General features: G+C 40.4%; 1 protein-coding gene across 2 annotated transcripts in view; it reads left to right on the forward strand.

The window, feature by feature from the left end:
- The first annotated feature begins 473 nt into the window (after positions 1–473).
- The window catches only part of mtmr11 (myotubularin related protein 11), a 35,426-nt gene continuing 18,139 nt past the window's right edge, over positions 474–17,760 (forward strand). The window contains exons 1-3 of one of the 2 annotated variants that reach the window (XM_023330066.1): positions 474–711; positions 12,925–12,994; positions 16,909–17,045. In XM_023330066.1, coding sequence (XP_023185834.1) covers positions 12,931–12,994; positions 16,909–17,045 — 201 coding nt within the window. In that variant the 5' untranslated portion in view covers positions 474–711; positions 12,925–12,930. Of the gene's footprint in view, positions 712–1,060; positions 1,118–12,924; positions 12,995–16,908; positions 17,046–17,760 lie in introns of those variants that run through there. The other variant, XM_005801854.3, reaches the window with a different exon arrangement.

Raw genomic sequence — 17,760 nt, forward strand, 5'->3', positions numbered from 1 at the left:
TGTTTATAAATGAATGTGGATAATACTTTAAAATCTTCAAATAAACATTGAATATTAAATATTCCAGTGAATTTTCATCAATATTTCAAAGTCAGACATCCCAATATATAGCTAAACCCAAAATGATTCACACCCTGGAGATTTAATGTAAAAGTATCTTCATTAAACCAAGAACTTTATGATGGGAAACGAGTCAGAGATCTCAAAGAAAATAAAACTATGTAAAAGGAAGGACTACACATCTATTTTAAAATTTCATCGAATTTATTAAATTGTACGGCATGAAAATTATTTATACCATACTCAGTAACCAAGTATTCCAAATAAACAAATAAATAAAATATTTATTAACATTGTGTGTGTGTTTATATATATATATATATATATATATATATATATATATATATATAACTTCTGTGGTGACTGGTGGTGAGTTCAGGGAGTCTATATAAATCAGGAAACACTGCTAAAATCCGAAGAGTGATTTTCGTTCCAAACGGAAGCGAGACCAGAGCAAATCCAGTCTCCTGCCGGGTTTTTCTGTGAATGCTGACTGAAGGCTGTCCCCCGGTCCAGCCTCACTGTCCCTTTAAGAACCCGGCTCTCCTTCAGTCCTCCCTGCTTCACTATGGCGAAGGAACAAACAAACAAAACGGAACGGGCCCCGGCCGGAACCGTGAACACATCTCTGGGTTTGAGTGACTAAGCTCGGTGAGTTGTGGCGGCTCTCAGGCAGGGTGTGCTCTTGTTTTCTTTATTTTTCTCTCTGTGCGGGTTAAGAGGCAGATGCTGTCCGCGCAGAAAGCGATGAAAAGAGCTGGAACAGTTGGCTTGTTCACACCGAAGACCTCAGCTGGAGGAGGAGGAGGCGGCGGAGAAGAAGGAGAAGCCGGGCTGCTGCTACTGCTGGTGGCCGCTATTCAACGCCGTTTTAACGGTTTTCCTCCGCTGAAAACAGATGGACGGAGCAGGACGCTAACCCGTAACCATTAGCTTCAGTCAGCACACATTTTCCCTCCTGGATTCTTCCTGGTCGTCGGTTCTGAAACAATCCAGAAAGATGTTGACAGGATCCAGAACGACGTTCAAAGTGAGGCAGATGCTCCCAGATATTAAGGTGAGGTTACGGGACAGGCTAACTGGCGCTAACTAGTCCCTCTGACCTACTTCTGCCTATTTATGATAGTTTATCCACAGCAGATGTGTAAGTGAGACCCATAAACAGCTCATGGTTGTTTAAGATTTTTATTTATTTATTTTTGCTTGTCAGACAACCATTCAATCTTATTTAAAACCCATCTGATCATATTTTGAAGCTTTATTCTTATCCCATATGTATTTCCTGCCTCATATTTAATTTAAGAGACTTTAAATATTTATCTAAGCATTTGATTTGGCTGTCAGCGCTACAGCCCGTCTTCATACCTCTACTTGTGGCCATAAAGCACAGAAGGAGGCAGGAAAAGGGCAGTGTTATGATGCAGGAAACACCAGCCATCATTCAGCAGGCTGAGCTATAAATGTCCAACCAGACCGGCCCGATTTAACCACCAGGATTCCTGCACACTCTCTTGAAAATACTTCTGTTTGAAAGCACCGATCGGTCTTTTTCATGCCAGTACCAATTTTATTTTCAATTTCCTAATTAAAGCTGCACAATAGATTGAATCACAAGCGTTTCTACAGCTGGTTTTAATGACAGAAATGCTAAAGTTCAGACAGAGGTGAATGTGGGTTCATCACAACCATTACCATCATTACCAGAATGCTCAGTTGCATATTTTCCTGCAGCTCCAGTTGTTAACCTTTGTTTGATTTTCAGGAAGAATCAAAGTTCTTGTTGATGCATTCAATGTCAGGCCCGACACTCATTCGCTTTTCATGGAAAAGTGGCAAGATTTTGTAGTTGGACAACATTGTCGCGCATAACTAGTTATTGCCATTTTCTAGATCTGATTAAGTCAGTAAAATAGCGAGAGAAAACAAAACAGCCTTATTAAATTTAACGGAAAACCCAAATCGCACACTGGATTAGTTGCAAGCAGGTATTGGGTTTGAATCCTGGCTGTTTTCCCAATGCATTCATTGGTTCTCTGCTTCCTCCAGCAGCCCAACAACATGCATGTTGGGTTAATTAGCCATTTGTGTTGCTCTCCGTTGGACTCATCTGGTGTTCTGCCAGTTTTACATGTGTTTCTGCTCCAGCACAGCTGATTCAAATGGGCCAACTACCTCCTCAGGATGTCATAAAGTTCTGCAGAGGTTCTGCTAATGAACCATCGTTTGGATCAGGCGTGTTGAACCGAAAACATGCAGTATACCGACCCTTGAGGACTAAATTTGGACACCATTGCAGTAGTTTCCTGTCTGTTAAGCACCATCCTGCTTCCCTAAACCAGGTATCATGGAAAGGAAAACCAAACAGGCCAGTAACAAACTTGGATAAAACTTTATTCAAGCCCAGACTTGTCAGATTTGACAAAATAAACGCAAAGACCTTTGTTTTGTTTGTTGTTCTTTATTTGCTGTGATGAAGATACAGTCCAAGCATTACTGTAAATACAAACATATTAAACTTGAAAACTTGTCTTTAAATGGAAATAAGGAAGAGAGGCTGCATTCCTCTGGGGCGTTCTTCATCCATCCTGGATTCCATCTTGTTATTTCAGTTCCCTGGTCTCAACTTGCTTTAAAGGATAAAGACTTGCATGTTGAGAGGGAGAGGGTACATATAATCACTGTTACTGCTTGGAAGCCTAATTACAGTCCACAAAGGGGAATGTTAATCATGTCTCTCAGCAGGGTGGGAATAAACTGCAGCCTGTGATTCATCATCTGGACAGATGTGTGCTGAACAATTTTAGCTCCTTTTTATTTGCACGAGCAATTAGGGATAATCGACGAACTGCTCTGAAAGGTGTGTGTCATTATGCACACCTGACAGGAGAAACATTTGGTCGATGCATGATTAGACAGAAAGCACAGGGTTTCCTGCGTTCTTGGCCGTATTGTCGCGCAGCCTGGCTTTGTGTCTCCTCGGATATTTTCTGCAGCCGCGGGTGGAACTGGGAACAGATGCCTCCCTTTGCTCCCCCTCAGGCTTGCATGTGAAGTGGTGGTGGTGGTGGGGGACGGTGGGGAGCTGACGTGCTGTGCACAACATCTGGCTGTCGTCATGGAGACGGGGGCTGGATAGGTCAGGACTTGAGAGTTTTTACTACCTCAGAATGAGACGTTGGGAAGTCACCAGCGTGCGGGCTTGTGGCTCAGGCAGAGATATGGTAATGCAGTGTAGCGGCCTGTATGGTAGATTATACGCCGAGGCCACCCACACACTCTTTTGTTTCACTTTTATGAGCGAGTGGTGAAGCCGAGTCTAAATCTGGGACCAGATGGCCGCTCCGTTTGGGCGTGCTGTTGAGTCTTCCTTTCTTCATTACAGTTTAAGCCCGTTTTGATTGGCTCAAACAACAACAGGTTACCAATTCATTCATTCTCCTAGTCATAATCAAAAACTGTGTGTTTTCTCAGTTGTCCAGACGGAAACTGAAATGTTAATTTCGGAAAACTTTCAAGATAAATATTTTTTCATAAGCATGAGTAAGTTTGGGAACATAAAAGGAAACAGAGTGTGGAAAAACATTTGTTTTCCATTTTGTGAATTCAAAACAACAACCCAAACAAGCAGAGCGTTGTCTGTATTCTCCCTCCATGCTCTTCGTGACGTCCTGTTCTGATTCATCGGCCACATCAAGCCATGAGTCTCGATGGACAAGCAGTCCCTGATGGACAAGCAGAGAAAACAAAACTGAAGCCGCAATGTTGCTAATGCATAACATTTAAATGATAAATCACAGCTGCATCACAAAGCCCAAACCACCAGCCTCCACCACCGTGCTTTGCAGTTGCTATGGGCTGATTTTTCTGATGCGCTGTTTCTGTTTTATCCCGTCTGTTCAAAGAAAATTGCTCAAAGTCTTGGCCGTCATTCAAAAGCAATTTTGCAAACCCATGCTGTGCTGAGGTATTTGTTTCTTTCTCCATGGACATTTCCATGCTTGTTCAGTCTTTTTCAAACCATCATAAATTTGGAGACCAAGCGCAAAGTGTCTGGCGCAAATTCACCGTCTTCAAAGATGCATGGAGAGGGACACAGTTCTGGTGAGGCAAAGACTCAACACCAGGAAGTTCAGGGGAACTCAAGGGAACAACTTCATTAGCAGAATATTATGGTCATGAACTCTGCCATTTAGCATGCTAACTGAGGTCTGTAGAGTCTGAGATGAAACTCCTGCAGTCTTTTGTCATATCTTTGAGCATTGCATGCTCTGACCTTTAGGATGAATCTGCTGGGATGTCCACTTCAGTGAAGATTGGAAAAAACAAGTTTTTCACTTGTTCATAAGCCTTTTCTCTGTAGGTCAATGCTGATGTCTTTCTGGCTTGATATTAACAGACTGTAAGAGCTAGAATATACTAATGATTAATTATTCTGTGGCGTTTGATCAGCAGTACCTGGCTGCTACTTTTTCATGCATTTATTAATCACTTTACTGCTTGTGCTACTTTTTCCATCTCACTCCAGACAGGTATGTGGCATTACTGTAAAACTCAGTCCTTAGAAAAAGTAACACTCCATCAAAATTCCAATATGACATTGTTACGGGTTCCTTACAGTCAGCAGATATGAAGCCAAGGATTCATTGTGTTGTGTAGCTACTTACAGTGGGGAAGAAAAGTCATGAACCCGTCAACGTTTTTCTCAGTCAATATGTTTCTAATATTTCAACTGACAAGACATTCATACCAGATGTCAACAGCTCAAGTAATCCGCTCATACAAAGAAATCAAAGGAATTTAATCCACAATGAAGCTATGGCTAAAAAATAGGAATGACACAGAATAAGTATTGGACTTGCTTACAAAAATGTGTCACAATACAGCCCAGAAAATACTTTTTTGGTAACTTAATACTTATCCTGTATGTTGCATGCAGTCACTGTTCCAATGTAATGTTGACTCATTCTTCCTCACAAACTGTTTTTAAACCTGAAAGCTTCTTGGGGTGCTTTGCACTCTGATCTTTATCTTTTTTCCAATTGGAAATAAGTTAGATGACTGACTGGGATATTTAAACAGTTAAAGTTCTTTAATTTTAGCCCACACCATGGTGTTTCCACCTGCAATCTTTAATGTTAGCCTGGTATTTTTGGGTTGGTGTTCAGAGCCATTCTTCCTCCAAACATGGAGTGTACAGTGACATTCACACCCACCGACTGTCCGACCAAGATAGACTTGAAGACTATTTCCGTCAAAACTACGTAGCAATTTGAGGGGAATATCAAAAGTGAGACAGGAAATGAGACATGAAAAACACATTCGACAGGCACATGCTCTTGAGAATACTCGATCTTGAAAGTCCAGTGGTTCATGGAGGGACCCTCCAGTTGGAGCCTGTACTTCATCAAAAAATCAGACTGTAGCGTGAAGAGTCAGACACAATCTTGAATGTTAAACCAGCTGATTTTGATTTGGACCAGGAGGAATGTTTTCTAAATTCTGGCATTTTCTAGATAGTTTCTTGGCTTTCTATGACTTTTTCATACATATTGCCTGTACCATTTCACTTCCTAGCACATTACTTAATTTATGGAATAATTAGTTTTCTTATAGATTACTTGATTTGTTGCTGACATCTGGAGGGTTTCATGTATACAGGAAAATTTGAAATATATTTACAGAGATCCACATGTTAAATTCTTATTTTATCTGCCAGATTTTATTTTTTGTTCCTCAATCGACCGATATCAGACATACCAGATTGAAAACAATCAAAATAGAGTTGCTGCTTTTGTCACTTGGAAAAATAAATCACCGTCAGTAGAACTTGAAACAACTTCAGCCTCCTTCTACATCTCACAATGTACAAAGAAAACTCTACAAGTTGTGTGTTTTTAAATTGATATGTAGGAATCCTAAATGCTACATAGAGAAGGAAAGGGCCTCTTTTTGACAAGACAGTGTGCATGTTGAGCCCCGTTTTGGCTGCACTTTTCTCTGGAGTTCGCTCTGCTGGCAGCAGCCCTCCAGCTTTGAAGCAGCCAGCTTGAAAGGCAAACAGCACAAAGCTCAGAAGAAGCAGAAATGCCAGACGATGTATCATCAGAGCGGCTGCAGATTAAATTCTGATAAGAACGTGCCATTCCATCAGGGCGCGCCCTCCACCCCCTCCCACAGCAGCCAAGTACCACCTCTACTGCCAGGCCCACAGCTGGCTGCAGCTCCTTCAGCTTAACGGAGCCAGACAAAGAGTTTCTTCTCAACCTCTGGCCAGATCTGCGCTCCTCTGAAGGTCTGTTGGTCAAAAGGGAAAGTTCAGTCTTACTAAGAATTGGAAGTCAGGATGGAGTCTAATTATCTGGCTTTCAGAGAGAGGAGATGTGAAAATAACACTTGACCAATGGGCAGCACTGGAGTTTTGTCTTTAGCCATTGTTAAATGCAAAACCTCTTTGCAGAGATTCTTAGTGATAAACAAATCTCACTTTAGTGTAGAGCATCACTAGGTAGAAATATTCAGAATATTTTTTTTACCCCTCCAGGGGGTCTTTTTTGGGCTCTAGTGTCCCTTATATGACAGTAGGCTGACAGGAAACAGGGTAGGAGAGGGGGAAGACATGCGGCAAATATCATCGGGTCCGGGAGTCGAACCCGCGACGGCCGCGTCGAGGACTGAAGGCCTCCAAATATGGGTCGCGCTAACCGCTATGCCACCACGGCACGCCCAATATTTAGAATATTTTGGCAAAAACGTTTAAAGCTAGATCAGAATTTGGAAAAAGATTAATAAGAATTTTATATATGCAAAGCGGCAAGAACATTTTACTTGGAAGACTTGGTTTGACTATTTCTGCTTCTGTTTGAGGCAGTCTTATTCTTTGCCCTTTGGCTTTTTTTTTTGTTTTGTTCATGAATAAATTAGATGCTGGGTCTTCTCTTGCCTTTGTAGTAAATGCAGTATAGTAACACAGGTGCTTCTTTAAAGAATAAAAAATGTTTTTTTATTTGCTGAGAAAAGTCCTGTTTCTGCTGAGGAAATTTGTGATTTGCTTCTGGTTGTTTAGCTGCAAAAATTTTATTTGCCTTGTCGATTCTTACTCACCGTGAGGATATTTGAAACCTGTTTTTTTTTTTCTAAGAAATTATAATTATATGATTCAAATAAATAATATTTCCAGTCAGAAGGTCACTCAGCCTTTCTTTGATTTGGTCAATACTCATAATCTGTTATTTTCTACAACCTAAGCAATAATTAGATCCATAGCCAGTGGAAACGGGTTGTTGTATAAGAACGAAAGAAATTAATATGCCATTAAATTAAATCATATGATGGTTTTCGTTCTTAAGGATCCTTTTGGATGCCTACATACCAAGAGAAATGCACTTGGATATGGAAAGATTTGTTTATGGATACAAAATGGCAGTTATTAGGGGCGAAATGTCAATATGTGGTTAGGACAGAACAACCTGATATCGTTAATATGCTAATATGCTGCTCCCTTCAAAATGGGACAGAACAGATGTGTTTAATTTCTTCATTAGAGGAATTTTGGATTTCGCTCCACTTTTCTTTCCGACTTTGCTTCAATTCAAGTAGGCCTCCAAACATTTATTTCTCCACAGGCCTCTTAAGGTCCCACCGCACCATTTCAATCGGATTTGGTTCTGGACTTGACATCATTTGATCTTTTTTCTTTCATTCATTTTTTAGCAGTTTTCCTGCTGTCCTGTTCAGTTTGGGGCTCTTTCATCGCAGCTCTACAGATTGGTTCAGACTCAAATAACCTTTTCACATGTTAGTCCGGAGAAATTAAATTAAACAAAAAACTGCATTTTCCACAAGTCACTTATGACGTCTGTGAGCTCAACTGAAACTTAACTGAAACTACAACTGATTGTTCATGTAGTTAATAATATAAGGCCTTTGACAATGACTCTCCTCCGCTTCACACCTACTCACCATCTCACCTGTGTGACTTCTTGCCTCTGCAGCTTAGGCTTCGGTCACACAGCCGATGTTGATACTTTTTTTTTCATTGTTTTGTTTTTTGTGGTTGTTAATACTTCTAGTTAAAAGTGACCGCAGTGAGACTTCTGTGAAGGGTTTATGACCCCAAAACGATCCGCATGCTGTGAAGAAGAACGTAGACGTCACACAGCAGAGCTCTGTTTAATGAAGTGATAATGTACGGCACTGTTTGTAGTTAGATTTTAATATTGTTTAGCAGTGAGAGCTAACAGTGTTGTCAGACGCTTACAACAAGATGAAGGCTTCATTGTTTGTTTCTGGATTTACAGCATCTGGCTTTTTCTGGTGTAGAATCGACACGTTTTTCCATCATCGTTCCTTTATGTGCATTTTGAAAAGACTGATTGAAAAGTCAAAATTTAAAATACAAGGTTTTCCCCAGAAAACTTGCTAACCCCATTGGTTGGGTTCTTGGGCAGACATTCATCCAGTGGCCCGTCATCTGTGAGTTGAAAAGTGTTTAAAGTTGACAGGAAATTTGAAAATATCACTTGATAATGATGTGCTTCTAAAAGAGTCATACCTGAACACCAACTATTAAGTCTTAAAAAATGCAAACATTTTAAAAAGACTTAAAAAATAAACAATGCTTAGCCTGGTGGGGGCACAAGTAAAGCCTGGTGGCCCGCCAGGCTTATAATACACGGGGGGAAACCCTGAAATAACTTCCTCAATTTTTCAAAACGTTTATACCCCTGCTTAGGGTGGTCTTTTGGTTTTCTGAAAAAGGGTTTATGCAGTATAGGGGAGATGGAAACGCATTTGTTTAATAAGTCATGACTTGGCTAATTCTCCCATTCACTGGTGGGTCTGTGCTGAACTAGAGGCACAAAGTTTCTTAATCTAAACCTTCATGAGTGGAAGACTCCCTATCTTTTTCAAATGTGTGGTTTAATTTAGCTTGCAACCTCTACTTCCTGTTTATTACAGTCTTAAATAGTGTCAACATCTAACCGAACTGCGCTGGTTGATAAACTCCAAACATGGCTAATTCACATTTTCTTTTTTGTAACATTTTGAAAGTTCACTCAAAATTCGCAGGAGGACTGGATGGAAACAAAGCTGCAGTCAACGACACAAAAGTCTAAAATTCAACATGACCTATTCTGTCTGCAAACAGTTTGAAAACTAACTCACATGAATTTGATTTAGTTTCACATATGAAAGTGGCACAAACTGGATTTTTGTGGAGGGTGAAAGATCAAAGTTAAGCCATTCAGACTGCCCTGAAGAAGTCGGATATGGATCTGCAGAGGATGTTCAACACCGTCTAAGTAGACGAGTAGCCAACCTGACATGCCAATAAAAAAGGACATTCAATGTTCAGAGAGAGGGGAGCTTTTATCCTTCAGTCCCTCTAAATATGCCATGCTTGTTTAGTCTTCCAAGTCCCACTTAACATGCTAACTTTTGTTCTAGTTCTGTAAGTCTGTATCAAAGCCAGTGGAGCACGGATGGAAAGTATTTTATTATTTTTTCTCTTTTGGTCCTTTTCTTTGCTGATTTTGTTTGGGAAAAGAAGCGTGTTCCTTCCAGAGCCAGGAACAAGCCGAGCGTCTGCAGTAGCATGAGGAATGGAAACTGCAGTCAGGCTTGGCCTGCGTCCCTGGGAATGAATGGAGGGAACTGAGTGGTGAAGAAGGGGCAACAAGGCAGTGCGTGTGGGGGGAGGGAGGAGGAGACACTCATAATGGCACTTCAGAAGCCAGTTATTGTGAAAGTGAAGTGTTGAGAAAAACAACCACGGGAATATAGATTTTGAGTTTTATGGCTGAGACCTCGGCCAGCATTAGTTTGACCACTATGTTATTAATTTAAAGCCATTGTTGTTAAGTGGAAAACCTTTTTGTTGAGCACATGATCAGAGTTCAGCTGCAGCGTTGGCTGTTGTGGTGCTGCTTCTTTCAGAGAGCTGATTCAGTCGAGCCAGCTCCAACAACAAAACAAGAAAAGAATGGCTTTTGATCCACTTAAAAGGATCCGAGGAATTCAGCTGTGGGTTTTCTGTGGGTGTGGATGCAGAGAGTTGGCATGTCGAAGCCTTACTGTGGGAGAAAGGAACAATGAAGTTGAATTTTATTGTGCTGCCTTGTAATAAAAGCTTTTTCCGTGCAGAAGACTTTCTGGCTGCTAACAAGCTTGTTGCAGAAGCTGGGAGCGCATTTGGGCTTGATTCTGTTCCGATTATCTGAGTAAACATGTTAAACAATCATTCACTCTCTTACCGTGTAATTCAGAAAGCGTTTAGTTAATTTTTTCAGTGCATGTGTAAGCAGTTTTTAACAGAACATGTTTTCTGTTAAACAACCAGAAGCTCTCTGTTTCAAAGAACACAAGCAGCTATGAATAAATGTGACTTTTTTGCAACCCTTTCATGGAGCAGTGTTGTTTTTTTGTCTACCATGGAGCAGAGAGTGTCCAGTTTTTACCAGCAGCCTGCTAACAGACCTCACCGCCCTGCAGACTGACTGGATTCATTGTTATTGTTCACACATCCTTGCTGACTCAAAGGCTTGCTTGTGTTTCTCGATAGAGCCGGTGCCTTTAATGAAACAGTAATAAATTGTTTCATTGTGGGCTTGAGCTCAGTCAGAACTGCTGAGGTTCTGCTGTCTGGACTTTTCTTGGATCTCCCCTTTCTCACTCTGTTCTATTTAAGAGTTTCAACACCACCTGTGTAATCACCCCACCCTATCAAATTGCACCCCTCTTAGCTTGTTATGAGTGTTCGGCCTGTAAATGTAGATTGCCTTCATAGGGGGGGCAATTGAGGTTTGGGGGGCAGTTGGCAGCAAAGCTAAGTGAAAGCATATGGTGCCAGTAAGGTCTTTCTGTTTAGGAAAAGTCTTTGTGGCTCTGCTGGATTCTGCTTGAACTCGACTTCCTGAGATTTTGGGAAGATCAGGGGGGAAGCCGGAAAAAACAGAGCGACTGCATGGAAACTGGGAATCTTTAAGGACTGGGTGGTGGGGGGTGTTGTTCTTTGTTTATAAATGACTCCACTGGGACAAGTCCAGCTCAAAGGTGACTTAACCTTCTGTCCCCATGTGCTGAGTGTGATGCTTAGTTTCCATTTTTGCGTCACACAGAAATAATTTGACAGGTCAGTGTTTGGGGAAAAAAACAAAAAAACTGTTTTCAAAGGTTCTCATAAAAATGCATTCTGTCGTCTTCATCTATTAAACAAAATACATTTAGAGGGTATTTAAGAAATTATTATCTTCAGTAAATCACATAGGACCAAGTAAGTAAGCACCACGATGTAGTCTTCCATTTTGAATGTAGTTTGTTCACTGTACAGACCAACAATGGTAAATAATACAATTTACAAGCAGCTGTAGTTTCTAGAACAGACACAAAGGAGATTAGGGGATAGAGTCAAGTCTCATGAACAATCTTTATCTGTCCGGTTTGTAAGCTTCAGACCTCACATCCTACAGGTAATCTGCTGCAAGCTCATATTGTCCTGTGAAAAGGTGCAATTGATTTATTAGCCATTCATGAATTGTGGGTGTTTAATGGTTTATAGGAAGCTGTTTGTGTTAGCTCCAGTTTCATATTATGCCTCTTTTCCACTGAGCGGTACGGTATGGGTCAGTCCGATTCACTGCAGCGTGTTCAGGAGAGCGTTTCCACCTACAGTTACGGTTACTGAATGCCTAACATGGCGTCTTACTAGTGATGTAGTGTCTTGTGCTCCTTGCAAGCAGGGACATTTTCTCTGACCACATTTATGTCTCCAACCAAACTCTGTCTTAGTTTGCTTGTGTCATTACAAAGGTACTTCCTGCTTATCAAGATAAAAGCATTTCCTGTTCTACTCATTAAGAAGTTCAACATTCTGCTGCACTGAGTTTCATTCATTAGGGTCATTTACAGAACCCATAGGACGGCGTTCACCACTTTATATCGACAAGTTAAAGTGTAAGAGTAGATTTAGGAAATGATTTCCTATTAATGTTAAATGTGGTCTAACATGAAGTGATGTGATAAAAAATTTTCATGTAGATTCTTAGTCATTGAGGAAGTGAAAAACCAACCCTGATCAAGTTTTGTCTTTCTAACACCTGCAGCACCTGCACACTGCAGCCTTGATTCATCAGTATTTATCTACTGAAACTCACACCTTGACACATGTGACCAAAACAGCACACACACACTGACATGGTAGGGGATGTTAGGATGGTCAGGTTAACAACACTAACAGGTCGCTAAATCCAGGTTAGAGCCGGAGACTTGTGACCTTATTGACCTCATCAGTGACGACAATCTTCATGTTTATGATCTTTTAAGAGTGTAATTGTTTCTGATTACAACTCACAAGCCTAATACTTTAAAAAGTTATTTGTTTATAAGATTCAATTATTTAGAACAATAATAAACTGTTTGTGTAAATTGGGCATTAAAAAACAATGAGTAGACATGTGAAACAAGACTTGGACTTGAGGAAATGGGAACAATGTGAACAAGTCAAGTCTGTACAACATTAAAACGTGGTAATTTGTCTGTGTTGAATGTTTAAATTTAATGACACTGTGCCGAATAAGATTCCAACACCACGTTGCATTATGAAATACAAGGTGATGTTTATAGATAATATTTTCACCTTTTTAATGAATAAATATGGAAACTATACACATACAGTATGTTCATAAGGTATTTCATTCCTGTTGTAATGCAAATTTAATAACTTGTATAATACATTTTTTCTGTCTTTCTATTATTGAACTCTAATGTTTATTGCTGTTCATGGTCTTTGTTCAGAGTTGACGTCTCAGTCCATAAGGATTTGAAGGGTTAAAGTTTTGATCATCTTCTTCTGTGGTTTTTATTTAGGAGAGGATGCTGAGCCAGAGCAGCATCGGCGCCAGGAGTCGAGATGTGTTTGGACTCCGGTGTTTACCAGGTGGGACGTCAATTAGATTTAAATACAAGAAGATGCAAGAGAATGATTTATTTTTTTAACTTTACATCCCCAAGAGACAAAACTACGCAGCAACATATTGGATGACATCATCGGTTGTTGTCTAGCTCTGCTAATCCAGCTCATTTGCTTTTGCTGCTCCTCTTTAACTCTCAGTGCCCTCATGATCCTTCCCATTGGGATGGATGGAAGAGATGGTTTGAACTTCAACATTCTCTCTTTGCATCCTTGAAGCCTCCTTTTCAACTCCTCTGGGATTCGAGATGCTAATCAGCTGCTCCTAATCGTAAAAACAATGCCTTTGTTGCCGTGGTTACTCATAGCAGCTGTACCTTAGAGAATTCGTTCTTGCTGCAAAGTAGGAGATAAAGAAAGTTTAAACAGAAACAATAACATTGGCAAAACAGTATAAAGTCTATGTACAAATATCAATAAAACAGTCTGAATGACAAAATCAAACCTGATTACTTGATTGATCAACCCCTAGCAAAAAAGTGATGAAGAAAAGTCTACTAAAAGAAGCACTATTTGGCTTTAACACCTATTCTGTTGTTAGATTTTCATGTTTTTCTGTTAAATATTCCCGTTCTTGGCCTCCTCTTATTTTTCCTGTCCTGGCATCAACTTTTCTTTCTCCTCTCCTGTAAAACCCTCTGACTGTTCTGTCTTTTTCCATTTCTTCTTCACCTTCATTCCATCTAGAGTAAAAGCACAGCTGTCCTCAAAGAGAAGGGCAAATAATAAATGGCATATATAATTTATTTTCTGATCCCTGCCATGACCTGGTTTGACTTCCCTCAGAACTAAAGCTGCATGTAAATGACTCAGGGAGAGGAATCCATTTTTTAAATGTTACCTTGCACGCTCCCTCCTGTCTAAGTGTTGAGGTTGTTTGTAAGGGCAAGTTCTCTTTCAGACGCAGCGGAGTCAGGAGTCGGTGTAACTGCACCAAGTGAAAGGGCTCATGTTGCACCTGCAGACTCTTACTTTCTCCCAGTCGGCCCGTTCTGCAGCTTCATGCAAACACTTTGCACAAAATTAATATTTGCCATTTCTCATGTGCTAAAACATGATGCAACATAACACTGGAGCATCAATAACATTTTGAAAAGTGTCCTAAATGGGGTTTTTTTTCATATCAGAGATTAAAATAAAAAATGCTTCACAGATGAAAAAATGCTTACAGAAGCCGTTCTGTTGTGTCAGTAGTTACCGGTATTCTCAGGTGACGCCAGGACACAGGACCTCAGAAACAGAGCTGGCCTGCAGGAGGTCAGACGGGTCAGCTCAGCTCCAGCAGCCATAGGTAGATCATGTACCGTTTCATTGCTGCTAGTAAAGGAGGAGGGGGTGTACTGTCCATCCGCACACAAAGCCGGGGGCCGAACCCTCTTCAGAGCATTGCCACAATCATTCTCCACTCAGGCTAAAGTTACTGCCCATCTCCAAAGCTGTCAGTCAGCTGTGTAACATGCTGGCTGATGAACAACAGAGTGATGATCCTTGGATTCTCTGGTTTCATTTGGCAACTAATTCTTTGTTTTGTGACATAAAGATTGAAGATTTCAAACTGAAGAAACTTGAAGATATCTTTTTGTTTTGATTTGAAATCTAATCCAGTTGATTTTGGTTATTTTAGACTACTGTTCAGCAGAAAGTAAATACAGAAGCACCTGGACTCTTTTGCTCACTGATGAGGTTTCCATGTGGCGATTCTTTTTTCTGCTTGCACCTCGGTAGAAAATTAAAAACGGAAAAAAAATGAAGTGGTCTCTGAGCATTTGGTTCTGGTTTTACTCAGATTTGTTTTCTTAAACTGATCATTTAGTTCAAAATGCCCTTTTAAATCCCGCCGGCATGTAGTGGTTCAGTCCAAAATTATTCATACGTCTGGCAGATTTACCCTCAGGTTCTTATGAGGATGCTGAAGATTGGGGTTATGGCATGGAGGCATTTCTACTAGAAACATGCAAAAAGCTAGTGAGCAGTTATGAAAATGATTTGATTTGCTGTAATATCAGAAAATGTTTCTATTTATTATTGAGAAGTTGATTTAGGCATTTTTAAAAAAAAAAAAGAAAAAGTAAAATGTTAAAACAAATCAATCTAAAAAAACTCCAGGGTGATGAATAGCTTTGGGCTTACCTGCATCATGTGAATGAATATTATCTTTGTTTAGATCTTTTATTGCTTTTTGTCTTCCACTCTTTTTCTGCAGTGGAACAGCTGTGACTAAACTTCATGGATGTAAAAACAAAAGCAGAAGTTGGGCGTAAAAGTATAAATTTGAAATGGATATGTTCAGTGAAAGCATCACTAAATAGCAATAACTTTGAAAATATGATTAAGTGTAGATACAACTTGCAGCTTAATGATGTAAATCACACTTTTTATGAGACTGGTGTCATAAAGAAGATGACAAATGGGAATCTTACTGTAGCAGTATTTGTGTTTGTGGGACTATTGTGGCAGTGTCATGCAGTCACAATAATACAATTACTTTGAAAAAAAAGTAATAAATTGTTATTGATTACCAACAGAACCACATCATCTGCAAAAAGCAGAGATCAGATCCAGACGCCACCAGAATGGATTATCTCAACACTTTGGACAAGATTCTAGAAACTATTTCATAAATTCTGTCCATGAAGCTTATGAACAGAAGTTTAATAGTAACTTTCCCAATAATAAAATATATTTATGGAAAACAGAGTGTGTTACAAGATTTTGTTGTTTTAATGTGGAACAGCTCAGTGTTAGAACAGCAATGGCTTGTTATGCATTTGGAGCGCTACAGGAAGGCCATAAAAAAGCCTTTATTGGATTAAAGGGCAACATAAACACCTTCACCTCTCCTGCTGAGTCACACTGGAATGAATCAAAGTTTGTAGTCTAATCTTAATTTGAGACGCTGTGTTCCCCGTCTTTGCTACACCTTTAAAGTGTGTAGCCTGGAGGAGTGTTTCCAGCTCCGCCGCTCCCTGAGGAGACTTTAAAAAGAACCACACTGCAAACCCTGCGTGCTCAGACGCTGCAATCTCTGCTGCTGGTTCCAATCGGGAGTGGTTTTAAAGCTTAATTACAGTTTATGCTGCTAGATTTAAACTTCTTTTGTGCAATCAGAGAAATGATGGAGGCTAAAAACTGATTTTCAGCAGCAGAAGGAAGTGTTATATCTGTAAAAATGGCAGTTTCCTGTTTATGTGTTGGTTTCCTCCTGAAAGAAAGACTGGGCTGAACCCGAGACTGAAAGGCTGTCCCAGTTTCTTTTCACATCAGCACCAAAGGAATTTAGTTCCTCCTCAGTGGCTTATTGTGACAGGAGCCTCTCCTCTGCTGATCTTTTGAGTGAAACAGAAGCGTTTTCTTGACAGTTTTCTCCCAGTCCTGGTCTCTGTTGCCATGGAAGCTCTGAGTCTTCCTGGCAGAGATTTAATATTCCTGGGGGAGGCTTGGAAATGTGCTGCCTCACTACTGTGTGTGCGTGTGCGTGGGTGTGTTTGCTAAACTACTTTCTTTTTTTCTTTCTTTTATGATCATGTTTACGCACATCTGTGTTTGTGAGTTCTGGAATTTCAGCTACGCCTTCATCTTTAAAATCGCAGATTTACAAACCTTCCCTGTTTGTTTCTAATTGAGATTGTTGACTCACATTTGTCAATCTCACTATAGTAACTGTGTGTGATGTGATGTGTGGAAGACAGCTGATGGTGTGCGTACAGCGCGCTCCTCTCATCAGAATGACAATGCGAGGACATACCTTTAGACGGGAGGATGTTGTTCCACCCACTCCCAGCTGCTTACTCCTTTCAATTCCTGTTGTTGCTCCTCTCTGAAGCTGAAGTGTTGTAGGAAAAGTTTGTTGAATTTCAGCAGACGGTCTGTGTGTCTCCCAGGTGAATGTGTCCTCCAGAGGACGGTCATGGTGAGGAAGAAGCTGACTGCCAGGGAAGGCAGAGGATGGCTCTCTGGTACTCTCTTCTGCACCCACTTCAGAGTGGCGTTTGTTCCCCAGGACTGTCCCAAAGCTGATGTGAGTCTTCACCTAACGGACCCTTAAAAACTGAGTTGTGGCAAGAAAAAAGAGCCACCAGTTTTCAATGTGGATATCTTCAGGAAGTTATGAAAAATTATTATCCCTGATATGAAGGAGACTTATAGGTATTTAATTTTTTCTTTGATAAATGGTGGAATACTCTGTCAAAGTCAACCAAGAGTCAGACAGCAATCCTTCCTTACTTCATCCGTCAAAGATAAAAAGCTATTTGTCCCAAAGAAGCAAGTCCTCAGTACCGACCTTAGAGAAGCAGCTGTTGCTACCCATCAATCTGGAGTTGACGTCCCAGCAAATTCATCCCAGGTTCAGACAAATGCTAACAACTCAAAATCTCTGTGTGCCTGTTAAAGGGACAGTATTATTTATATTCCAGGCACACAGTAACATTTTAAAGCACAATAAAGTAACAACACCAGTTGTTATAAAATACAGTATATATCAAATATGACTTAGAAAATGTCTTTGGTTCTGGTTCTGGGGACACAGAGCAGAACAAAACCAGAACACCTGAGTGGTCTGGACGTTTGATGCAACAACAGATCTTTAATGTATTTCAATGATTTATAAACCAGCAAAAGTATTTTAAGGTCTATTCTTTGAGCTCCAGTGAGCCATTGTAAGGAGTTTAGAACTGGGTGTTGTGCTCTGTCTCCCTGGTTTTAATGAGAACACCAGCAGCTTCGCTCTGGAT

The sequence above is a fragment of the Xiphophorus maculatus genome, chromosome 3 (genome assembly GCF_002775205.1).
Source record: "Xiphophorus maculatus strain JP 163 A chromosome 3, X_maculatus-5.0-male, whole genome shotgun sequence".
NCBI classification, from domain to species: domain Eukaryota; kingdom Metazoa; phylum Chordata; class Actinopteri; order Cyprinodontiformes; family Poeciliidae; genus Xiphophorus; species Xiphophorus maculatus.